This window comes from Lepidochelys kempii, chromosome 22 (genome assembly GCF_965140265.1).
Source record: "Lepidochelys kempii isolate rLepKem1 chromosome 22, rLepKem1.hap2, whole genome shotgun sequence".
Classification (NCBI taxonomy): Eukaryota; Metazoa; Chordata; order Testudines; family Cheloniidae; genus Lepidochelys; species Lepidochelys kempii.
In genome coordinates, this window is record NC_133277.1 from 1,452,572 (window position 1) to 1,479,485 (window position 26,914).

A 26,914-nucleotide genomic window follows, 5' to 3' on the forward strand; every position below is an offset into this window, starting at 1 on the left:
AAACATGAAGGAGCATATGAATGTTTAGCATATCTGGCATGTAAATACCTTGCAACTCCAGCTACAAAAATGCCATGCAAATGGCTGTTCTCACTTTCAGGTGACACTGTAAATAAGAAGCAGTATCTCCCATCAATGTAAACAAACTTGTTTGTTTTAGCGATTGGCAGAATAAGAAGTAGGACTGAGTGGACTTGTAGGCTCTAAAGTTTTACACTGTTTTGTTTTTGAGTGCAGTTATGTAACCAAAAACAATCTGCATTTGTAAATTACACTTTCACAATAAAGAGATTGCACTTCAGTACTTGTGTGAGGTGAATTGAAAAATACTATTTTTTTTGTTTATCATTTTTACAGTGCATATATTTTTAATAAAAAAGAATAATATAAAGTGAGCCCTGTGCTCTTTGTATTTGTGTTGTAATTGAAGTCAAAATTAAAAATGTAGAAAAAACATCCAAAAACATTTAATAAATTTCAATTGGTATTCTATTGTTACAAGTGTGATTAATCGTGATTAATTTTTTTAATCGTGAATAATTTTTTGAGTTAATCGCATGACTTAACTGAGATTAATTGACAGCCCTACTTAAAATCTATCTTTTGTATTTAATAAACTTATTTAATGGTTTAATCCAGTGTTTCCCAAACTTGTTCAGCTGCTTGTGCAGGGAAAGCCCCTTGCGGGCCTGGCCTATTTGTTTATAATTTGCTTTTATATCTTTGGTTAACTGCTCTTCAAATTCCTTTAGCCTTCAAATTCTCTAATTTTTATTTCCCCTTTTACCTTCTGTGCTTTATGTTTCTTTCTATGGACTTCCCCAGGGTTGGATTTCCATTTCTTGAGTGCTACATATTTGGTTCAATTAACATATTGAACTTTCTCATTAAATCAGACTGGTTTATTTCTCACCTTCCTGATCCTTTCTACGATAAGGGGTGTGTTTCTTTGGGACTCTACTACTGTTCCTGGAGGAGCCTCCAAGAATTGTAATTCCCTCACTTTAGACCTTAGGGCAGGATCCCCATCTTTTACAATCCCCTTTTCTGAAAGTGCATGACTAATAAACCTTTGACTATGTGTGCGGTATGTGGGTCCATTGGCCAAAACACTTTCTTACGGGGGGTGTACGGATGCTACTCCAGCTCTAGAGCTCCCCTGCTACTCAAGGCCCTGCTCACCCCCCAGGCTTCTCACAGAAGGCAAGGTTTGTCTAATTGATATATTTGCAACACCCACCCACAGTACGTGTGACTGCAATAGAGGTTTGAATGGAAATCCCATTTTGGGAGTAATCAAAATGTGAACCCCACCTGTGAGTGTTCATCCCATGTGAGCACCCCCCCCCCCCAGTACTGTCACAGATAAAGTAACCCTGAGAATTTCCCAAACCCAGGTATCAGTTATTAACTGGCTTTACATTACATCTGAAGACATTCTAAGTTCCTCCCATACTGGCGATACATAGAATCATAGAATAGCAGGGTTGGAAGGGACCTCAGGAGGTCATCTAGTCCCAACCCCTGCTCAAAGCAGGACCAACCCCCAACTAAATCATCCCAGCCAGGGCTTTGTCAAGCCAGGCCTAAGGATGGAGATTCCACCACCTCCCTAGGTAACCCATTCCAGTGCTTCACCACCCTCCTAGTGAACTAGTGTTTCCTAATATCCAACCTAGACCTTCCCCACTGCAACTTGAGACCATTACTCCTTGTTCTGTCATCTGCTACCACTGAGAACAGTCTAGAGCCATCCTCTTTGGAACCCTCTTTCAGGTAGTTGAAAGCAGCTATCAAATCCCCCTCATTCTTCTCTTCCGCAGACTAAACAATCCCAGTTCCCCCAACCTCTCCTCATAACTCATGTGTTCCAGTCCCCTAATCATTTTTGTTGCCCTCCGCTGGACTCTTTCCAATTTTTCCACATCCTTCTTGTAGTTTGGGGCCCAAAACTGGACACAATACTCCAGATGAGGCCTCACCAATGTCGATACCACTGTTTCTATAGTAATTAGTGTATTTCAGAGGGGAAAAGTGATGGGAGACTGAAGAGCCCAACACAGTAAGTAGCATGAGCAAAATATGTGATGATATCAGGAGTGCTTCCAAGTTTCCTGAATGATTTTGCCACATGTGAGCAATGTTTGCATCCCAAGCTCATGGCAGTGAAAACTTCAGGGCACCTCATTTTGAGCACTACAAAAATAAATACAATTAGCACAGATGTGCATCTGATCCTGAAATCTTCTAAGATTATTTTGAAATCTTTAATCTCAGCCAAAGAGGCTCTTTAGTGCTGCTGCCTTGCTGATTAACTAAAGAGAAGCTCCCATATGATCCAATTAGAAGCAGAGACTTCTTTCCCATATTTCAGATCAGAGGGAAGAGAGACATTTTATTAACACATTGCTCTACACACACACAAGCTAGCAGAATATCACATGCATGGTTTAGCTTCTCTTCTTCTATCTTTTGTGGAACAAAAAAACCTCTCAGAATGATTCTACCAGGGTTTCTGAGTGTGTGTGTGTGTGTGTGTGAAAGAGAGAGAACAAATTAAACTCCCCAAATATTTTTCCTTTATCTGTGTTCTTTAAGAGCCGAGCGTAAAAACTAGGAGCTCAGGCATTAATTTCAATTGAATTGGGCCTATTTAAATTTATTGACATGAAATGAAAAATCCCCAATGTGGTCTTGAACTGTCATGCTGTCCAGAGGCAAGAAATTTTAATTTACCCCCCGCACCCCACCCAAAAAACCCCCTTCAGACATTCAGTGTGATGTACAAGGTTTCCAGTGAGCCAGTCAACTCTTCCACTCTTTATCCTGGATCAATTTCTCTTTTCTATCCTGAATGACAGCAACTGATTCCCCCTCTTCCCTCGACTTCTTTTTATAAAATACAAATATACTGCCTATTACAACACTGTTAAGGGACTGAAATCAACAAAAGCAGAAGATGCCAGAGTTCAGGCAGTCTCACCACTGGGTGCAATTCGACCTGGTTTTGGCATACAGTTGGACCTGCTCCCAAAGAGGCACTACAGAGGCCAGACACAAGTTGTGATCAGATTCATGACCCATATATTCTGCAATAAAAAAAGGAGCATTTGTGGCACCTTAGAGGCGAATCAATTTATTTGAGCATAAGCTTTCGTGAGCTACAGCTCACTTCATCGGATGCATACCGTGGCAAATACAGTGGGGAGAGACTGTCCGGTTTGGCCAATGTACGTGGCAAACGGGCAATGATGGCACACTCCTGTTCTTTTTGCGGATACAGACGAATGCGGCTGCTACTCCGAAAACTGCCAATATTCTGCATGATGCCTACACTCATCACATGACTGAACCCACTCTCCACATGACCAGAGGTGCCAAGGCAGCATGCTTGATTGGGCCAACATGTCCTGTGGCAGCTAGGCAGGGCATAGAATCATAGAATATCAGGGTTGGAAGGGACCCCAGAAGGTCATCTAGTCCAACCCCCTGCTCAAAGCAGGACCAATTCCCAGTTAAATCATCCCAGCCAGGGCTTTGTCAAGCCTGACCTTAAAAACCTCTAAGGAAGGAGATTCTACCACCTCCCTAGGTAACGCATTCCAGTGTTTCACCACCCTCTTAGTGAAAAAGTTTTTCCTAATATCCAATCTAAACCTCCCCCACTGCAACTTGACACGGGCATGTTCTTCCCGTGTCTGTGCTGGGCACAGGATCACAGCACTGCCGTGCCCAGCTACAGCATGGGAGCCTGGTGACATGCCCCGCCAGGACAGGCTGGCCCCGTAGTCTGGCCCATGCTCCCTGTCTCTATAAATGGGTGCAAGTGTATAAGTCTACGTGGGACCTCCCTTGAGTGTGGAAGGTGAGATAGAAAAATCAGTTTGTTTCAATGCAGTGTGAGGAACAGAGGGACTCATTGAATATCGTATGGATATGTAACCAAAATCTGAATAATATGATGATTTTTTAAAAAAAATAGGATGTAAGCCAAGACAAGTGAGTATGTTTCAGAGCAGAGATGCAGTCAGGGTATATTAACTTTTCCAACCACAGGCCATAGGCCCATCAACAAACAATACCACCCCCATCAAATGGGACATTAAACAGGACCATCTGGTAGCCAAAAGCAAGAGTTTGGCAGTACCTTGTCTTAGTAGCCATACAATTGTTCTTTTTTGTAGATTCTGAATATCAAAACCTTAAATTAAAGAAACTGCCTGAGCCCCCTTGTCACTGGTAAACATTCTGAAATCTGAACACTTATTACCACTCCTCTCGTAAAAAGAAAAGGAGGACTTGTGGCACCTTAGAGACTAACCAATTTATTTGAGCATAAGCTTTCGTGAGCTACAGCTCACTTCATCGGATGCAACTCTTCTCGTGATTCACAAGTCAGATGACAGTGAAACCACTTTCATTTAATTCAATTATTTTTAATGAAAACTTCAATTATTTTGTTAACAAACATAATTAAGCAGGAGGTACGTATGTTATGTCTGTATTAGCAGTGTATCCTGCCAGCCCCCATCCTCCCTCCAATGAGACACAGCACTCTCACAGCAGGCTCTCACAACAGGCTCACTTAACAAATTCTTACATATTCATTCAAGAGAATTACTTTTCAAATATTGGATAATTATAGACATTAACAGATTATAAACCAAAACCATGGCCAACTGTTTTCTTTGTTCATCTTTTATGCTTCTGGAGTGACATGTGCATTGAAGCCACCTTCATGAGGTATGGACTGAGCCATGGTTGCATAACTGGGATCATCCTGAAACCAGAGTTGCTCAAGAGGTACACTAAGTGCTGCAATGGGGGGCTGTGTTGGCGAGTATCTCAGTGTCTGTTGTGGGGATAGTTTGTCAGTTTGACCGTGTGCTTGATTGTTTGAAAAGTGTGAATTGGGAGTGCTTTGTTCCAGGTGAGTGGGCCTGACGGTTATAAAAAGACAGTCAGCTGTGAACCAGCTGAGCAGCGAACAGAGGGAGTTTGCCTGGGAGTTTGCCTGGGCAGAGCCCACTGAGGCTTACATCTTGCCAACTTCTCTGAGTAGTTACTACAACTCTTGAGGAAGCTCATAGAAGAAAAGTAATATGGATGGTGAGCGTTCAGCTGTTGTTACCTGCACAGGATGTGCCATGTTTGTCTTTCTTCCACAGGACAGAAGCGACTTTGTCTGTACAAAGTGCAAGCTGGTCTCCATATTGGAAGAGAAGGTTCAAGGTCTGGAGAAACAAGTATCGACCCTGCGTTGCATAAGAGAAACTGAAGATTTCCTGGACAGACGTCAGGATATGCTTCTATGGACATAACGTTCTGAAGATTCAGAGCAGGCTGTGCAGCAGGGACAGAAGGATGGTGAAGAAATTTGGCAGCATGTGACCTCCAGAGGAAGAAAGGGGACCATCCATGTACCAGCAATGCAGATACAGGTAAGCAACCGTTTTCATGTTCTCTCCACAGGTATGAATGCAGAGAGTGGACCAGATGATACATCTGAGGGAAGGGAGCAGAAGGAGACTCCGCCGATTGGAAGGCATGAGATGTGCTGTTCTAGGATTGGGGGTTCCACGACCACTGCTCCCAAGAGAAGGAGGTGGGTGGTGGTGGTCAGGGACTCATCAAGCCCTTGGATCACTACCCCTTCATACTTCTCCACATGGCCACCAATGATACTGCCAAGAATGACCTTGAGCAGATCACTGCAGACTATGTGGCTCTGGAAAGAAGGATAAAGGAGTTTGAGGTGCAAGTGGTGTTCTCGTCCATCCTCCCTGTGGAAGGAAAAGGCCTGGGTAGAGACCGTCGAATCATGGAAGTCAACGAATGGCTATGCAGGTGGTATCGGAGAGAAGGCTTTGACCACAGGATGGTGTTCCAAGAAGGAGGAGTGCTAGGCAGAGACAGGCTCCACCTAATGAAGAGAGAGAAGAGCATCTTCGCAAACAGGCTGGCTAATCTAGTGAGGAGGGCTTTAAATTAGGTTCACTGGGGGAAGGAGACCAAAGCCCTGAGGTAAGTGGGGAAGTGGGATACTGGGAGGAAACACAATCAGGAGAGCTCAAGAGGGGAGGGCTCCAGCTTCATACTGAGAAAGCAGGATGATCAGTGTGTTATCTTAAGTATCTACACACAAATGCAAGAAGCCTGGGAAACAAGCAGGGAGAACTGAAAGTTCTGGCACAGTCAAGGAATTATGATGTGATTGGAATAACAGAGACTTGGTGGGATAACTCACATGACTGGAGTACTGTCATGGATGGATATAAACTGTTTAGGAAGGACAGGCAGGGCAGAAAAGGTGGGGGAGTTGCATTGTATGTAAGAGAGCAGTATGACTGCTCAGAGCTCCAGAATGAAACTTCAGAAAAACCTGAGAGAATCTGAATTAAGTTTAGAAGTGTGAGCAACAAGGGTGATGTCATGGTAGCAGTCTGCTACAGACCACCAGACCAGGGAGATGAGGTGGACGAGGCTTTCTTCCGGCAACTAACGGAAGTTACTAGATCGCAGGCCCTGGTTCTCATAGGAGACTTCAATCACCCTGATATCTGCTGGGAGGTGACAAGCCCTCTGTGGAGAAAGAAGTGGTTCGAGACTATTTAGAAAAGCTGGATGACCTTGAGGCCGGATGCTCTGCATCCGAGAGTGCTAAAGGAGGTGGCAGATGTGATTGCAGAGCCATTGGCCATTATCTTTGAAAACTCATGGCGATCGGGGGAGGTCCCAGATGACTGGAAAAAGGCTAATGTAGTGTCCATCTTTAAAAAAGGGAAGGAGGAGGATCCGGGGAACTACAGGCCAGTCAGCCTCACCTCAATCCCTGGAAAAATCATGAAGCAGGTCCTCAAGGAATCAATTCTGAAGAACTTAGAGGAGAGGAAAGTGATCAGGAACAGTCAGCATGGATTCACCAAGGGCAAGTCATGCCTGACTAATCTAATTGCCTTCTATGACGAGATAACTGGCCCTGTGGATGAGGGGAAAGCAGTGGACATGTTATTCCTTGACTTTAGCAAAGCTTTTGATACGGTCTCCCACAGTATTCTTGCCAGCAAGTTAAAGAAGTATGGGCTGGATGAATGGACTATACGGTGGATAGAAAGCTGGCTAGATCGTCGAGCTTAACGGGTAGTGATCAATGGTTTGATGTCTAGTTGGCAGCTGGTATCAAGTGGAGTGCCCCAGGGGTCAGCCCTGGGGCCGGTTTTGTTCAATATCTTCATTAATGATCTGGAGGATGGTGTGGATTGCACCCTCAGCAAGTTTGCAGATGACACTAAACTGGGAGGAGTGGTAGATATGTTGGACAGCAGGGATAGGATACAGAGGGACCTAGACAAATTAGAGGATTGGGCCAAAAGAAATCTGTCTTTCAACAAAGACAAGTGCAGAGTTGTGGACTTAGGACGGAAGAATCCCATGCATTGCTACAGACTAGGGACCGAGCAGCTAGGCAGCAGTTCTGCAGAAAAGGACTTAGGGGGTTGTAACGATGCTGGTTCTGGCGGGACCCAACTGAAAGTGCCAATTCAGGACAAATTGCTTAAAGCAGGGCAGTCATAGCCCAAGGCTGGGTTTTTTCCACCTCTAAGGCAATGGAAACCAGCCAGACAGAGAAGACTTTGGTTTTACCCCACTGGCTAACCACAAGTCACACAAGCAACTCACTTAGACACTCCAGTTTCCCAGTATCACCACCAGTGTCACTCGTTATGGGGACAAATGGTTAGGAAAACCAATACCCCAGTAAAAGAAAAAAGGTTCTCTCGATCCCAAAGGACCATGCCCCAGACCCAGGTCAATATACAAATCAGATCTTACCCACAAATCACACTGTTGCCAATCCTTTAGAATCTAAAATCTAAAGGTTTATTCATAAAAGGAAAAAGATACAGACGAGAACTAGAACTGGTTAAATGGAATCAATTACACACAGTAATGGGAAAGTTCTTGGCTCAGGCTTGCAGCAGTGATAGAATAAACTGCAGGTTCAAATCAAGTCTCTGGAGAACACCTGCAGCTGGGATGGGTCGTTCAGTCCTTTGTTCAAAGCTTCAGTGTAGCAAAGTCCCTCCAGAGGTAGGAAGCAGGATTGAGGACCAGATGGAGGAGCTGCAGCAGCTTTTTATAGTCTCTTGCCATGTGGTCATTCTTTCTTTGTTCCAAAGACAAGCTGCCCATCACATGGCCTGGAAAAACCTCAGAGTTCTGTCCATAGACATGTCCCTGCATACCTTGCTGAGCCCCAAGGTGTATCTGCCTTCTCTCAGTGGGTCAGTTGCATAGCTGATGGTCCTTAACAGGCCATCCAGCAGGCTAGGCAGAGCTGACACCAACTTGTCTGGGGTGTCACCCAGAAGCATAGCATAAGTTTGAAATATAGAGCAAATATTCATAACTTCAACTACAAAAATGATACACACATATAGACAGCATAATCATGATCAGCAAATGATAACCTTGTCTTAGACACCTCATTTGACCCCCTTTATGTAAGATTTGGTGCCACTACAGGACCTTGGTTGCAACAATGATCTGTACGGTCCCAGATTATGTCAATAACGTCACAGGGTTACAGTTGACGAGAAGCTGGATATGAGTCAACAGTGTGCCCTTGTTGCCAAGAAGGCCAATGGCATTTTGGGATGTATAAGTAGGGGCATTGCCAGCAGATCGAGGGACGTGATCTATTCGACAGTGGTGAGGCCTCGTCTGGAGTACTGTGTCCAGTTTTGGGCCCCGCACTGCGAGAAGGATGTGGAAAAATTGAAAAGCGTCCAGCGGAGGGCAACAAAAATGATTATGGGACTGGAACACATGACTTATGAGGCGGGGCTGAGGGAACTGGGATTGCTTAGTCTGCAGAAGAGAAGAGTGAGAGGGGATTTGATAGCTGCTTTCAACTACCTGAAAGGGGTTCCAAAGAGGATGGAGGCTGTTCTCAGTGGTGGCAGATGAGAGAACAAGGAGTAATGGTCTCAAGTTGCAGTGGGGGAGGTTTAGGTTGGATATTAAGAAAAACTTTTTCAGTAGAAGGGTGGTGAAGCACTGGAATGCGTTACCTAGGGAGAAAAGGAGTACTTGTAGCACCTTAGAGACCAACAAATTTATTTGAGCATAAGCTTTCGTGAGCTACAGCTCACTTCATTGGATGCATGTAGTGGAAAATACAGTGGGGAGATTTATATACACAGAGAACATGAAACAATGGGTGTTACCATACATACTGTAACCAGAGTGATCAGGTAAAGTGAGCTATTACCCAGCAATGCCCCACCGCCATATACATTGGCCAAACTGGACAGTCTCTACGTAAAAGAATAAATAGATACGAATCAGACATCAAGAATTATAACATTCAAAAGCCAGTTGGAGAATACCTCAGTCTCTTTGGTCACTCGATTACAGACCTAAAAGTGGCAATTCTTCAACAAAAAACCTTCAAAAACGGACTCTAAAGAGAGACTGCTGAATTGGAATTAATTTGCAAACTGGATACAATTAACTTAGGCTTGAATAAAGACTGGGAGTGGATGGGTCATTACACAAAGTAAAACTATTTCCCCATGTTTATTCCCCCCCCACTGCTCCTCGGATGTTCCTGTTAACTGCTGGAAATGACCCACCTTGATTATCACTACAAAAGGTTCCCCCCGCCCCCTGCTCTCCTGCTGGTAATAGCTCACCTTACCTGAGCACTCTTGTTACAGTGTGTATGGTAACACCCATTGTTTCATGTTCTCTGTGTATATAAAACCTCCCCACTGTATTTTCCACTACATGCATCCGATGAAGTGAGCTGTAGCTCACGAAAGCTTATGCTCAAATAAATTTCAGAATAGCAGCCGTGTTAGTCTGTATTCACAAAAAGAAAAGGAGTACTTGTGGCACCTTAGAGACTAACCAATTTATTTGAGCATAAGCTTTCGTGAGCTACAGCTCACTTCATCTCGGATGCATCTGATGAAGTGAGCTCTAGCTCACAAAAGCTTATGCTCAAATAAATTGGTTAGTCTCTAAGGTGCCACAAGTCCTTCTTTTCTTTTTGCAGATACAGACTAACATGGCTGCTACTCTGAAACTTATCTAGGGAGGTGGTAGAATCTCCTTCCTTTGAGGTTTTTAAGGTCAGGCTTGACAAAGCCCTGGCTGGGATGATTTAGTTGGGGATTGGTCCTGCTTTGAGAAGGGGGTTAGACTAGATGACCTCCTGAGGTCCCTTCCAACCCTGATATTCTATGATTTTATGATTCTATGTAATTTAATGGGACTCTTTTTCGTTTGACTGTTTCTCTTCAGTTCCTACCTCTCCTTTACCATCTTCTATCCTCTCCTCTTTACTAGGATATAGGGAATCCCCATTAATAGATCCTCCCCTAAGGGATGTGTCTGTCTGAACTGTGTTCTCCTCCATGTCTGTTGGCTTTCCCCCAGCACATAGTTCATTTTTAATTTTACACGCTAGCAATCTGGTTCCATTTTGGTTTAAATGGTGCCCATCTTTCCTGTATAGGCTCTCCCTTTCCCAAAAGGTTCCCCAGTTCCTAATAAACCTAAATCCCCCCTCCCAATGCCATTGTCTCATCCACACAATGAGACCCTGCAGTTCTGCCTGTCTAACTGGCCCTGCACATGGAACTGGAAGAATTCAGAGAATTCTACCATGGATGTCCTGGACTTTAATTTCTTACCTAGCAGCTTAAGTATGGCCTCCAGGATCTCTCTCCTACCTTTCCCTATGTCCTTGGTACCTACTCCCACTGGTTTCATTAGGATGCATGCAGTGACCTCCACTTTGCATTGCCATCGTGTCCAGCCAACATTGGAACATGTGGGGGCAAAAAAAATGACAATTAATATAAAATATATAGAAAGTGCCTCTTCTTAGCATTCGACAATTCCTTGGAAATACATTGGTAAATCCCTAATTTGTGACCCCTCCCCCAAGTACATCTCCAATGTATTTGAGAGAAATGCTGCTGTTAGCAGCTTGCTAACACTGATTAAAATTATTAATCCTGCTCACAGTGTTGTTAAAAAACATTAAGCAGTAAGTTACAAACCCCAAAGGTGAAATAATAAAGAGATTGATCTCAGATGAGAGTGAAAGAGAGAAGTGGAGCCTGCAATATGCTGTCAGCAATCTGGAAACGTCAAAACAAAGTCCCCAAAGTCTAAGCGCCCCAGGCTGACTGTGGCCTTCAAACAAATGCATGTAGGTTTGTGCTTGTGCAGCAGGACATGTTTACTGATGCAAGCTGAATCTCTCCCTCTGTACTAGGGTTTCCAGAAAGGGGAGAGAACTGGCATCTCTCTTGCCCTGCTGCTTCTGAAAAGACTGAGAGGGGAATTGCTCAGGGGTTGTTGTTGTTTTCGTGTTTTTTAACTGACAATGACCATTTCTTCTCCTTTTGTCCAGTGCACCTGCACTCTGCTCAAGCGGCACATGGCAGAATAAAAAGGTCAGTAAAAATGAAACAAGACAGGGTCATGACCGGGGAAGATCAAAGACACCCATCACATAGAAACACTTAACGAACAGTGGATCTTGGAAGGCTCCAATCCACATAAGAACTTTACTTGAGGACGTTCAAGGTAGCATGTGAACCATGGCTGCTATCTGTAAGTTTTGAGTCATGCATGGACATGTGACTTGCCCATGTGACTCCAAAACTCCATCTTGTAGCTGGGATTCTACACAGGGGTAGGGAGGGTGTCCACCCACAAGAAAAAGTCTATTTAAATCCCGGGGAGACCCCTCCATTTTGTCTTTAGCTGGCTCAAGAGATAGCCTCTCCACCCCAAAGGATACCTGAAAGAAACTGGAACAAATGACACTAGCCACAGGGGGTGTGAGTGATTGCTGGACCCAGACTAGAAGGAGACTAGTCTGTAAAAGGAATGTCATAAACATACAGCTAAGGGTAGCATAAAATCCCTCCTTTGCCTGTAAAGGGTTAAGAAGCTCAGATAACCTGGTTGGCACCTGACCAAAAGGACCAGTAAGGGGAGAAGATACCTTCAAATCTGTGGGGGAAGGTTTTTGTTTTGTGTTTCTTTGTTTTCTTTCCAGGACAGTGAGGAACCAGGGCAGGGAAAATACATCTCCTAAGCCATACCTGAACTAAGCATTTAAGATTACACATTGTAAGTAATAGGAATTAAATGCGTTAGATTATCTTTTGTTTTAGCTTGTGAATTTTCCCTAGGCTAAGAGGGAGGTTTATTTCTGGGTTTTTTTGTAACTTTAAAGTTTTACCTAGAGGGGAATCCTCTGTGTTTTGAATCTGATTACCCTGTAAAATTACCTTCCATCCTGATTTTACAGAGGTGCTTCTTTTACTTTTTCTTTATAATAAAGTTCTGCTTTTAAGAACCTGATTGGTTTTTAGTGTCCTAAAAACCCAAGGGGCTGGTCTGTGCTCACCTTGTTTACTCTCAAGCCTCCCCAGGAAAGGGTGTGAAGGGTCTTGGGGGGATATTTTGGGGAAACAGGAACTCCAAGTGGTCCTTTTCCTAAACCTTTGTCTAACTCACTTGGTGGTGGCAGCGATACCGTTCCAAGGACAAGGAACAATTTGTGCCTTGGGGAAGTTTTTTACTTAAGCTGGTAAAGATAAGCTTAGGGGGTCTTTCACGCGGGTCTCCACATCTGGAGACGAAGCTTTCTAACCATCAGAGGAGTGAAATTTTCGAATAGCCTTCCAAGGGAAGCAGTGGGGGCAAATGACCTATCTGGCTTTAAGATTAAATTTGATAAGTTTATGGAGGAGATGGTACGATGGGATAACATGATTTTGGCAATTAATTGATCTTTACATATTCATGGTAAATAGGCCAATGGCCTGTGATGGGATGTTAGTTGGGGTGGGATCTGAGTTACAACAGAGAATTCTTTCCTGGGTATCTGGTTGGTGAATCTTGCCCATAAGCTCAGGGTTCAGCTGATCGCCATATTTGGGGTCGGGAAGGAATTTTCCTCCAGGGCAGATGGAGTTTTTTCGCCTTCCTCTGTAGCATGGGGCACGGGTCACTTGCTGGAGGATTCTCTGCTCCTTGAAGTCTTTAAACCATGATTTGAGGACTTCATAGGTGAGAGGTTTACTGCAGGAGTGGGTGAGTGAGGTTCTGTGGCCTGCGTTGTGCAGGAGGTCAGACTAGATTATCATAATGGTCCCTTCTGACCTTAATATCTATGTATGTATGTATCTGTACCCTAGAGTTCAGAGTTGGGAGGGAACCCTGACAGAAGCTTACTGGAACACTCTGAGGGTGAGGTTTTATCTGTATTCAATTTTCTTACTCTATTAGGCATAGACTTGCATGTTTTATTTTATTTTGCTTGGTAATTCACTTTGTTCTGTATGTTACTACTTGGAACCACTTAAATCCTGCTTTCTGTATTTAATAAAATCACTTTTTTATTTATTATTTAACCCAGAGTACGTATTAATACCTGGGGGTGGGGGGGCAAAGAGCTGTGCATATCTCTCTAGCAGTGTTACAGAGGGTGAACAATCCATGAGTTTACCATGTGTGAGCTCTATACAGGGTAAAACGGATGTATTTGGGGTTTGGACCCCACTGGGAGTTGTGCATCTGAGTGTTAAAGACATGAACACTTCTTAAGCTGCTCTCAGTTAAGCTTGCAGTTTTTGGGACGTGGCTCAGACCTGGGTCTGTGTTTGTGGCCAGCAAGCGTGTCTGGCATAGCCGGGCAGGACTCTGGAGTCCGAAGCTGGCAGGGAAAGCAGGGGCAGAAGTAGTCTTGGCACATTAGTTGGCAGCCCCAAGGGGGTTTCTGTGATTCAACCCGTTTCACGCTCCACTGCTACTGAGGCGCTCAGGGACTGAACTAGTTAATGCACATAAATAAAAACACCCTAGAAATGTAATTAACAATATCTGGAAACTTGCAAAGCAAAACTCCCAAGGGGTTTGTCCCAGGGTGCCTGGCCTCTGTAAATGAAGTAGGTCCAGCTCCCCTGGGCCAGAGCAGATGCTCCCATTCTGTCAATTAAGAGGGCGGGGCAGCATCTAGGGCCTATAAATGGTCAGGAAGGCTGTGACCTGCTGAGTTAGGAAGGGTAGTGGAGAGCTGCCAGAGACCAGAGGGACAGGCAGAGAAGCAGAAGTGTTCCAGGGGTGCTGGATCCTCATGAAAGTAGGAGGGCCATGAGGCCCTGCCCCCTCTGTGGGCCCACCCCTCCTTTTTGCTCCAAGGCCCTACCCCCTGGCCAGGCTGCAAGCCAGAGCCTGGCCAGGGTAACAGCCATCCAGGCTGCTGTGGGGAGCCCTGGCAGACCCTCTGCCTGCCCTTGGTAGGGGGCTCAAGAGCACAGGTGTGGTGGGTGACACCGGTGTCTGGTGAGGGGGCGTGCCCAGTAGAGAGGCTGGTGAGGGGGCGTGCCCAGCAGAGAGGCTGGTGAGGTGTTCCTGTTATGCAGAGCAGGGTTTTAGGACTATGTTTGGGACTCTTGGTGTCGGAGTATTTGCATGATGTTTTTGTAATAAACCAGGCCCAAGGAGTGGTACTACTGAGGCAAGGGAGCCTGTGGTGGAGTCTGGGGGATTTCTGAAAGGCAGAAGTGAGGCAGGTGTACCTGGCATGCTGTGACCTGCTGCAGGAGGGCACTCCAGGTGGGGCTGCCTTATGACAAGAGTCTAATACAAAGGATAGCAATGCAGTAATGAAAGGAAACTAACACGGGACAATCTCTAACTCCTTTGAGGAAAAACTGACTAGGTGCTTTTTAAGATTCAGGGTCAGAGGAAGTAAGGCAGACTTCACAGGGAGCAAGTTCGACACCCGAGAGCCAAATACTTCAATGGTGTCATCATCAGTTAACATAACATACAGTGGCAGAGCACCATATAACTGAAGATAGCATCATAATGTGTACACACAAGGGAATACAAGGGAAAAAAAACTAGTAAAAGAAAGGAATCCCATCATGTGAAACCATAGATGCCCGGCATGGACCACCAGCAGGGTTTGAACCCAGAACATTCAGAGCCACACTACTGACTTCAACCACCTGAATTGAAGAACTAATGTCATTAGCTGGTAGCAGTAGGCTATTGTTCTCTATGCTCACCAGTCACTAGAGGGTGAGATGACACACACTTTGCCTAACTGCTTAGTCTACTTCAATGCCCACAAAAAGACCGCACTTGAGCTTTTACACAGCTACAGACACTTCACCAGAAACCAGAGTAACAGCCGTGTTAGCCTGTATTCGCAAAAAGAAAAGGAGGACTTGTGGCACCTTAGAGACTAACCAATTTATTTGAGCATAAGCTTTTGTGGGTTAGAACCCACTTCATCAGATGCATGGTGTGAAAATACAGGAGCAGGTATAAATACGTGAAAGGGGGTTGCTTTACCAAGTGTGAGGTCAGTCTAACGAGATAATATTTTAAGATGTGGTCTGTGTCACTATGTAGTAAGTTAAATAACAGATGTGCAGGCTGATATGAGTTTATGTAAGTGAGCAAAATGTACTATAACTCATATCAGCTTGCACATCTGTTATTTAACTTGCTACATAGTGACACAGACCACATCTTAAAATATTATCTCGTTAGACTGACCTCACACTTGGTAAAGCAACCCCCTTTCACGTATTTATACCTGCTCCTGTATTTTCACTCCATGCATCTGATGAAGTGGGTTCTAACCCACGAAAGCTTATGCTCAAATAAATTGGTTAGTCTCTAAGGTGCCACAAGTACTCCTTTTCTTTTCACCAGAAACGTTCCTCAGTTTCCAGGCCTTGGTTGCCCTTCCATACACCTGAGCAAAGTGGGGACAGAATGCTGCCATTCTGGTCTGATAGTCACCTACTTTTTTCAGAGATAAATGACTGACTCAGGGACCAAGCAGGGCAGAATCCAGCTCTCAATCTTTTCACCAAGAAGCACCCCAGTATGCCAGCCAGTTGAGTAGGGGGCCAGACGCACTGAAGGCTGAACTGGCAGAATCTTTCCCTTGGATCAAAGAGGAAATAAAGCCAGGTGTAAAGTGCCAGATGAAGAAGCAGGAATTCCCAGGTCCCCTTGAGCCTACAGTATCAATGCAGGGATCGCTGCTCAGCGGCACTCCTGTTTTCTCATCTGTGTTTAGCAGTTAACAATACAGACAATTTATAGTTCTAAAGAGCAAATGTTCTCCTCATCCTCTTCTGTCTACACATGAGGCCAGGGATGGGAAATTACACCCACAGGTCAATGCAAAGGCCACCCTGTTGTGATGGCTGAGGGGTTAAGGAGAGGATGAGCCCCCTGCTGTGGATGATTACATGGTTTATCATGTGGGCTAGCTCTCTGCCCTTAGATGTGGTGATTACTGCTAGTGTGAGCCCACCGCCCAGGTGGGGCTTGGACAGCAGGGTGAGCCCACCGTGAGGGCAGGTCTGGCTGACCACTTAAGTCACAGAGGCAACCAAACAGACATCAGATAGTATCCCAGTATCCGGACAGTTGCCTTTAAAAAAGCAATGATAACTGAATCCCATGGTACTTTAAACCAGTGATGTACCAGGTGAGAAGCCAAACAAATTAGGAAGGGAAAGTAACAGAAGAAATTCAGAACTCCCCAGTATCCACTGAGCGTTTCATCCTAATATCTCCCATCACATATTAATTGTTTCTGATCTCTAGCATCCCAGGTGCACTGGGGTCACTTTCTCCCGCATATTGTTCCGCACAATGGTGTGTGGGTACCTTTAAGGTCTCTAACAAAGAGAGAGGAGCTCTTTCTTCCGGAACATGGGTCTCACCTAGTTTAACGTGAACTGAAAGCTGCCTCCTGAAAAATCTATTGACAAGGATGCCTAAGCAAATGCCTCTCTGCAGACTCCTGCTGACATGTTAGCCCCAGGCCAGATTGCAGTAACATGCCACTCCAGTGATGGGAAGGAACATTAAAGAGCAGCCTGGCAGTAGTTTCTCTGTACCTGTAGACAGCTCGCTTGTCAGCCTCCAGCTGTGCCTGAGGGTCAATAGGAGTGCTGGGGACTGGGGTATTGGCTGCTCCCGAGGGTGTTGTGATGTGCCCTGGCTGTGCCTTAGCCGGCTGTTGCGCGGTGGCAGTCATCTGTTAAAACAAGACAAGAAAGCACTGGGGTTTATAACAAACCAGATCTGTGTGTAAGTGAAAGAGAGGGGGGCACTTCTCTGTTCGTGACTGTGTGTGTGTGCAATATCAATATTGCCTCATATGCATGTGACCATCGAGGTGCTTGTACGTGTGTGGTTGTAGCTCTGTGTTTATGTGCCACTGGGTCCTGCTCACTTGTCTCTGGGTGTGTCTCTGTCTTATGTTTTGTCTGTGTTCCTGTGTGTGTGTCTGTGCGTTTACGTGTGTGAATTGTGTGTGTTCCTGCCTCTGTGTATGTGCGTCTCTCTGTGCAAGCAAGTCCATGTTTGCATGTGTGTGAGTTTTTCTGAATTTGTCTCCTTTCTCTACAGAGTTATCATTCGGGCCCTACCAAATTCGCGATCCATTTTGATCAATTTAACAGTCATAGGATTTTAAAAATCATACATTTCATTATTTCAGCTATTTAAATCGGAAATTTCACAGTGCTGTAATTGTAGGGGCCCTGACCCAAAAAGGAGTTGGGGGGGGGGGGGGGGGTTGCAAGGTTATTGTAGGAGGGTTGCGGTTCTGCTACCCTTACTTCTGCGCTGCTGCTGGCGGCAGTGCTGTCTTCAGAGCTGGGCGGCTGGCGAGCGGCAGCTGCTGGCTGGGAGCCCAGCTCTGCAGGCAGAGCCCCGCCAGCTGCAGCGCAGAAGTCAGGATGGCCTGGTGTGGTGTTGTCACCCTTCGGTGCTGCTGGCGGCAGAGCTGGGCAACCAGTCAGCAGCTGCCACTCTCCGGCCACCCAGCTCTGAAGGCAGCAGCGCAGAAGTAAGGAGGGCACGGTGTGGTATTGCCACCCTTACTTCTGGTCTGCTGCTGGCAGGGCGCTGCCTTCAGAGCTGGGCCGCCCTGCCAACAGCCACCGCTCTCTGCCCGCCCAGCTCTGAAGGCAGTGCAAAAGCAAGGGTGGAAATACTATACCCCCCCTAAAATAACCTTGTGAACCCCCTCAATTCCCTTTTGTGCAGGACCCCCAATTTGAGAAATGCTGGTCTCCCCTGTGAAATCTGTATAGTATAGGGTAAAAGCAAACAAAACACCACAAATCATGGTCCATGATGGGTTTTTCATGGCCATAAATTTGGTAGAGCCCTAGTTATCATGTACCATATGTTTTTTGTCTGTGATTTTGCTGATTTCACTGGTGCCTGTGTGATTTTTGGAGGGTTGTGCTGGTGTGCTTGATTGCCTTGTGGTGTTTTTGTGTGTGTGTGTCTGTGTCAATATGTTTCTTGGAAGCTATTCCATGGGGTAGCACATAATTGGAGGATGCCAGAACCATTAGAAAAGACAGATGCCAAACTGTTTAGTCCTATTCCCCACAACGAGAATTTATTGAGATTCCAGCCTAAGTCTTTTTAGGACAGGAAAGGTCTGACATGAAAAACAGCAGGAAATTCAGGAATAACAGACCTGTTCCACCATTGCCTTGCATCTTGTATCATCATTTACAGCCATGCGAAGTCTGTGTTAATCTCTACTATTCTGAGTACCTATTGGTTCATTTATTTTGATGTAAATAATAAAAAGCAACACATCTCCAAGAGTTTAGACACCCTAACACAGCAAGCCCAAGAGCATGGAATGAATCATTTAGACAGGCGCTCTGCCAGTCAGCTACCTGCAACAAAAGCTCTATTCCACCCTGCATTGTTCTAGTCAGGGCACCCTCAGCCCCCTCTCCAAAAACCCCTATCAGGTGAACTTTACAATGTGACTGGCAGGTCATCAAAGCTGGGCTATTTCTGACCACTGTGCAGCAGAGTAAATAATGACACCAGGTGCAGGCCAGCAGTCGGAGTGAGGATGGAACCACACACTGATTTTAATGCCTTGGCTGAACGGCACCAAACACCAGGCTGCATGTCTCTTAGAACAGAGGAGGCCAACGCAAAGGCTCCCCCGTGAGTCAGCATTCAGGCAATGTGTGGGGCCCGGCTACCTAGCTTTCTCAGTAAGTCAGAGCCACACAGCGCTTTTGAAAGCCCAGCTCTGGTAAGTGAGTGCTGCAGCCCAGAGCTGGCCAAAACTGGGGTGAAAATCATTTCTTCCATTGCATCCCATCCCGTGCCAAAAGGGAAAAAAGAAAATGAAAAGTCAGGGACTAGCAGAGGGGGAGGGGAAATGACAAACCTGGAGAAAGGGGAGCAAACAAAGACCTGGAACAATAAAAAGAAAACATAAGAAGGCTATTTTTATTTGCAGATGCACACATGTATTGCAAAAGACCACATCAGATCTTTCAAGCTGCATGAGCCTATCTGCTCACACTTCTTCCCACCCTGGAGCTATAGCAACCGACTTATAAACTTTGCCCTTACTGGCAAAGAGCTCTCACTTGCAACGGTCAGGCTCCTCTTGCCCACCCTGTACCAACACAAAACACTTATTACCACAAAGCAATGTCACATTTCAGAAATGATGGTTGATCTGGGTTAGATGTAGCCCAACTGATCATAGAATATCAGGGTTGGAAGTGACCTCATCAGGAGGTCATCTAGTCCAACCCCCTACTCAAAGCAGGACCAATCCCCAGTTTTTGCCCCAGAACCCTAAATGGCCCCCTCAAGGACTGAAGTCACAACCCTAGGTTTAGCAGGCCAATGCTCAAACCACTGAGCTATCCCTCCCCTCTTGTGATGCAGCTGCACAAGGAAGTAAGAGTGCATAACCTTAATCCCTTGCGCTGGATTGCACGTAGCAGCATGAGAAGGACAGCACTCCCTTGCAAAAGTGGGGAAGAGTGGATGGGGCTATGTGGGGAGTGGTCAAAGACTTGGCTCCACCCCAATTCACTGGCCTGCTAGGTCTGGATCTGGAATGGGGGTATTTCCCCTTTATAGTAAGTGGGGACCCATCCAGAGAGAAGGCTGTGCCTCTGAGCCACAATCTGCCCCTTGGTTTGCTCCAGGGGCAGGATGACCACACACTGCCCCTTGCTGCCAGCTCATGGCAAAGCCACAGTTCACCCCTTTGTCATTAAAGCTCCAAAGACAATCACAGACTCAAATACAGTGGGGCTGGCAACAAGGCCTCTGGTACCAGGCAGGGAATTTCCTGATAATCCTCATCCTGTAGTAAAACACAAAGACATTCTTTTCATTAGGAAAAGTGTACAGATCTGGTGCCTCCCCACTGTACCACCCATTTGCCTCTCTCTCCACCAGAAACCAGAATTCAGACAAACCACTGAATTTCCAGACTAGTATTTTGGGAACAAGTAGCTGTAAAGTCAGTACATTTAACAGTACAAACCTCAAGGAATTGGCATCTGGATTGAAATGTGGAACCAGCCATTTCTTATTAGAATTTCTAACAATGTCCTGGAGACTTTTATTTTTCCAAATATAATTCCCACCAATTCCTGTTGTCATCACCTGGCTACCCACCAGTAACCCTTAACCCTGCTGAAGGAGAGGAAATGCTGCAGCTCTCAAATCTCATCCAAAGGTCACAGAAAATTAACAACAGTCCAGTTCAGCAGCTGTTACCAACTGAATCAGAGAAATATACTTTAACTTCCATACAAATATTCCAGAGCAGTGTGAATTCCTTAGCCCTTCCCAACCAACTGCTCCAATCCCACTCTCCTCCTGAACATATATTGGTGGGGGGGAACCTTTGCCTTCATTTGATTTTCCTCCCTCTGTTGAATGTCTCTTCCTTTTACTCATTGCACTTCAATTTCTTTATACAAATGGAGGTGAATTCCGGAGAAATTATGGCAGACCACAAAATTTTGCATTGCTCCAGATCCAGTGCAATTTGACAATAATCTGTGTTTCTGCAGCAAATGGTCCCCTATACTTACTGTTAATGTCAAGGGTCAGCATGAGCGGGGAGACATCTCTCTGCTTCACCACATTTCTATTCAGGGTGCAAGTGGAGGGGAGGGGGCAAGAGCTATGTAATTTTGAATACATAAAGACGGTCATTTCAGTTTCCAAAGAGGCATCAGCCGAGAGGGACATAAGCACGGCCAGACTGGGTCAGACCAAAGGTCCATCTAGCCCAGTATCCTGTCTTCCAACAGTGGCCAATGCCAGGTGCCCCAGAGGGAATGATCAGAACAGGTAATCATCCAGACATCCATCTGCTGTCACCCATTCCCAGCTTCTGGCAAACAGGCTAGGGACACCATCCCTGCCCATCCTGGCTAATAGCCATTGATGGACCTATCCTCTATATGAATTTATCTAGTTCTTTTTTGTACCTTGTTATAGTCTTGGCCTTCACAACATCTTCTGGTAAAGAGTTCCACAGGTTGACTGTGTGTTGTGTGAAAAAATACTTCCTTTTGTTTGTTTTAAACTTACTGCCTATTAATTTCATTTGGTGACTCCTAGTTCTTGTGTTATGAAGAATAAATAACACTTCCTTATTTACTTTATCCACACCAGTTATGATTTTATAGACCTCGATCATATCCATCCTTAGTTGTCTCTTTTCCAGGCTGAAGAGTCCCAGTCTTATTAAGCTCTCCTCATACACAAGCTGTTCCATACCCCTAATAAAGACAATTGCTGCATTTCACTCCAGGGAAAGATGAGATGGTTGGCCAGTGAAGTTACAGATCTACAAAGCTCTTCGGGGCAAATTCAGCAAACTGCATTTAATTGTGAGCAGCACTGTGTGTAAGCACATGCTAAAGAAAGTCCTTTTTATAAATATAAACCCTGGTTTCCCAAAAGCTAGTGGTCAAGGGAAAAATTGACTCGCAGACACAGGCATTTCCATACACTAACAACTTAGGAAGGTTTCTGATAACCTAAGCAGGACTGATGGAAGGCAATGGTTTGCTGCTGTGTCTGTCTTTAGAGCCAGGTACTGAAGAGAATGAAATGACTGATTAAAGAAACAAGGTGGGTGAGGTAATATCTTTTATTGGGCCAGCTTTTGTTGGGGAAAGAGACAAGCTTTCAAGCTACACAGAGCTCTCCTTGAGGTTCATGAAAGGTACTCAGAGTGTCACAGCTAAATAAAAGGTGGAACAGACTGTTTATCATACACAGTTAACACATATTCTAAGAGACCATTCAAGATGTAGTGGCCTGTTAACGCCGCCGTGGCCAGGATTGATAAAGTCTGCGGCAAGTGGAGTTTGCTTCATTTCTCCTGGGCTTAGCCTCTCCATGCCGTCGGCCCTACTCCAACAACTCTGGGGCTAAATCACACCTGGAGTTGCAGCTAGCAAGAGATGTTAAGAGTAACAAGAAGGGTTTCTTCAGGTATGTTGGCAACAAGAAGAAAGCCAAGGAAAATGTGGGCCCCATACTGAATGAGGGAGGCAATCTCGTGACAGAGGATGTGGAAAAAGCTAATGTACTCAATGCTTTTTTTGCCTGTGTCTTCACGAACAAGGTCAGCTCCCAGACTACTGCACTGGGCAGCACAGCATGGGGAGGAGGTGGCCAGCCCTCTGTGGAGAAAGAAGTGGTTCGGGACTATTTAGAAAAGCTGGACGTGCACAAGTCCATGGGGCCGGATGCGCTGCATCTGAGCGTGCTAAAGAAATTGGCAGATGTGATTGCAGAGCCATTGGCCATTATCTTTGAAAACTCATGGCGATCGGGGGAGGTCCCAGATGACTGGAAAAAGGCTAATGTAGTGTCCATCTTTAAAAAAGGGAAGGAGGAGGATCCGGGGAACTACAGGCCAGTCAGCCTCACCTCAATCCCTGGAAAAATCATGAAGCAGGTCCTCAAGGAATCAATTCTGAAGAACTTAGAGGAGAAGAAAGTGATCAGGAACAGTCAGCATGGATTCACCAAGGGCAAGTCATGCCTGACTAATCTAATTGCCTTCTATGACGAGATAACTGGCCCTGTGGATGAGGGGAAAGCAGTGGACATGTTATTCCTTGACTTTAGCAAAGCTTTTGATATGGTCTCCCACAGTATTCTTGCCAGCAAGTTAAAGAAGTATGGGCTGGATGAATGGACTATACGGTGGATAGAAAGCTGGCTAGATCGTCGAGCTTAACAGGTAGTGATCAATGGTTTGATGTCTAGTTGGCAGCTGGTATCAAGTGGAGCGCCCCAAGGGTCAGTCCTGGGGCCGGTTTTGTACAATATCTTCATTAATGATCTGGAGGATGGCGTGGATTGCACCCTCAGCAAGTTTGCAGATGACACTAAACTGGGAGGAGTGGTAGATACGTTGGACAGTAGGGATAGGATACAGAGGGACCTAGACAAATGGGAGGATTGGGCCAAAAGGAATCTGATGAGGTTCAACAAGGACAAGTGCAGAGTCCTGCACTTAGGATGGAAGAATCCCATGCACCGCTACAGACTAGGGGCCGAGTGGCTAGGCAGCAGTTCTGCAGAAAAGGACCTAGGGGTTACAGTGGACGAGAAGCTGGATATGCGTCAACAGTGTGCCCTTGTTGCCAAGAAGGCCAATGGCATTTTGGGGTGTATAAGTAGGGGCATTGCCAGCAGATCGAGGGATATGATCGTTCCCCTCTATTCGACATTGGTGAGGCCTCATCTGGAGTACTGTGTCCAGTTTTGGGCCCCACACTACAAGAAGGATGTGGAAAAACTGGAGAGAGTCCAGCGAAGGGCAACAAAAATGATTAAGGGACTGGAACACATGACTTATGAGGAGAGGCTGAGGGAACTGGGATTGTTTAGTCTGCAGAAGAGAAGAATGAGGGGGGATTTGATAGCTGTTTTTAACTACCTGAAAGGTGGATCCAAAAAGGATGGATCTAGACTATTCTCAGTGATAGCAGATGACAGGAAAAGGAGTAATCGTCTCAAGTTGCAGTGGGGGAGATTTATGTTGGATATTAGGAAAAACTTTTTCACTAGGAGGGCGGTGAAACACTGGAATGCGTTACCTAGGGAGGTGGTGGAATCCCCTTCCTTAGATATTTTTAAGATCAGGCTTGACAAAGCCCTGGCTATGATGATTTAGTTGGGGATTGGTCCTGCTCTGGGCAGGGGGTTGGACTAGATGACCTCCAGAGGTCCCTTCCAACTCTGATATTCTATGATTCTCCTTGATGTGAGATTTGCCCAAGCACTTGAGACAGCTGCCATGGGGATCACTAACAGGCATGGGCCCGTTAGCCCATACAGGGCTTGAACCCAGGGGATGGAGGCATGCCCCGCCGGGGCCAAAGTCCCACTGGGACTCTAACTACTAACTATCTACAAGTATAACTATTAAGGACAATTACAACTATTTACAAAGCCCTAAGGCTGAATGGCTCTTAATGAGGCAAGAAAAAGCCCTAACCACTTGCGAAGGAAGGGAGAGAAGCACTTCGACCAACCCCCATGCGTGGTAACAAGGAACTGAGAGGGCGCAGGTCTGGCAGCACCTGATATATTGCACCATGAGCGTGGCTCTCCAGAGCCGCCACAGCCGGCCCTACGGATACCACTAAGGCAAAAGTCATCGACAACTGCACACGTGGGTGCACGCACACCTAGAATGGAATCGACACGAGCAAGCACTCAGTGAAGTACTTTTAGTGCATGTCAGCAGAGTCCACATGGGCTAGTTAGTACACGACACACTAGTGTGGACTAAAATTTTACAGCCCTCTAGTATCCACTAAACCACCATGTAAACAAGCCCTAAATCTTCTCTTGAATCATTTCAATTTTGTCAACATTCTTTTTGACGTGTGGACATAGGACCTCGCAGACTTTAAGGTTAGAAGGAACCATCGTGATCATCTAGTCTGACCTCCTGCACACTGAAGGCCACAGAACCTCACCCACACAGGACACAATATTCCAGCATACTTGGGCCAGTATCATATGCATCAATGGCATGTACTTTATTACTCCTACTCAATGCTTACACACACACACACACACACACAAGGATTTCTGGGCTCTTTTGTCTACCACTTCACACTGGGAACTCGTGTTCACTTGGTTATCCATCATGACTTCTGTGTCCTTTTCAGAGTCACTGCTTTCCAGAATACAGTTTCCCCAGCCTGTAAGTGTGTTTCACATCTTTGTTTCTCAGATATACAACCTAGCATGTAGCTGTATTAAAATGCATGTTGTTCAAATGAGCCCATCCTACCAAGTGATCAAGATCACTGAGGAATGGACCTGTCCTAAACATTATTCATTACAGCTTGTATCGTCTACAAACTTTATTAGCAATGCTTTTATTTTTTCTTTATATTATTGCTAATATTTTAATATCAATGGGCTGATAATGTATCTTTGTGGGATCCCACTAGAAACTCTCATTGGACAATGATTCCTCATGAACAATTACTTTGAGATCCCCCAGTTAGCTAGCGTTTAATCTACCTAATATGTGCTATATTGATTTTGTAATAAAATGTTTAATAAGAATGTCGTGGTAATAAGGCAAGTGCTTAACAGAAGTCCAGGTACATTAAGTCAATACAAGTTACCTCTATCAACCAGACTTGTGATCTCATTAAAGAATATCAGGTTTGCTTGACAAGTCTTATTTTCCTTGAAAACAGTTTGATTGGCATTAATTATTTCGTCATCTATTAGTTCCTTATTGATTGAGTCCCATCTCAGTCATGAGATTATTTGGCCCAGAATCCATGTCAGGTGAACTAGTCTATCATTACCTTTATTGTTTTTAAATACTGATATATATATTTTCTACCTCTTTCCTGGAATTTCCCCAGCATTCTAAAATTTATTAAAACGTAACAGTTCAGAGATCTCCTCAACTAGCTCCCACAAAGCTCTCTGGTCCACATGTTTAACTTTTATAGATGCTGTTTCAGTTTTCTTTCCTGCAATATTTGTATAAAACTTATTTTCCACAACTCTACTACCTATGGATTTTTCTTTAATTTCTCTTATCAATTGCTGGCATTTCTTAACTTCCAATATATACTGTGTTGTCGTCTTCATCTTTTTTCCATTTGTCATAGAATGACTTTTACTTTGTTGCTTAATTGCTGCTTCATTTCCCCTCTAAACTAGGACTTTTTTATTTTTATTTTTTTAAACTCATGCAGCCTTCTTCAGAGACTTTGAAATTGTAGCTTTTAGGACATCTAGTCAAGTGTTCTTAAACAATTCCCAATTCTTGTGCCATTTGTTTCTCTTTACCTTTTTTTCGCCTTGTCAACTTTGCTCACACTTATCTTTAGCTTTTGGAAACTAGCTCTTTTCAATCACCAAGTATTTAGTACTGAGTGAGTCTGTGTTCTGCTTGCAGCTATGCAACCACTAATTTTTAGTTCAGTGACCAATTCATTTATATCCAGCAGAATGAGGTCCAATACAGAGTATTGGAATCAAAAAGCAATGGGAAAGTGTTCATATAAGCCTGGCACTGCAACATTCCAAGGTAATCTTCTATTCCTCTGACTTCTCCTTTAGATGATCCAAACCCACATAACCCAGACTGCAAAAATGTCTCCCTTCTTCTCTTCAATATCCACACTTTTTCAGAATTTCCTTGATCTGCCTTGGGATTTTTCTAGTTCCTCCCTAAGGACAGACAACATACTTTTTATCAGAAAAAGAAGTTGAAATGTATATTTTGGATCCTTGATTTCATAGAATCATAGAAGATTAGGGTTGGAAGAGACCTCAGGAGGTCATCTAGTCCAACCCCCTGCTCAAAGCAGGACCAACACCAACTAAATCATCTCAGCCAGGGCTTTGTCAAGCTGGGCCTTAAAAACCTCTTAGGATGGAGATTCCACCACCTCCCTAGGTAACCCATTCCAGCGCTTCACCACCCTCCTAGTGAAATAGTTTTTCCTAATATCCAACCTAG

At 44.9% G+C, this 26,914-nt stretch overlaps 1 protein-coding gene across 15 annotated transcripts in view; it reads right to left on the minus strand.

The window, feature by feature from the left end:
• The window catches only part of PKNOX2 (PBX/knotted 1 homeobox 2), a 691,764-nt gene that overhangs the window by 232,013 nt on the left and 432,837 nt on the right, over positions 1-26,914 (minus strand). For all 15 annotated transcript variants that reach the window (XM_073320703.1, XM_073320715.1, XM_073320717.1 and 12 more), the window contains one exon: positions 16,971-17,110. In XM_073320703.1, the coding sequence (XP_073176804.1) occupies positions 16,971-17,110 (140 nt within the window). The remainder of the gene's footprint in view (positions 1-16,970; positions 17,111-26,914) is intronic.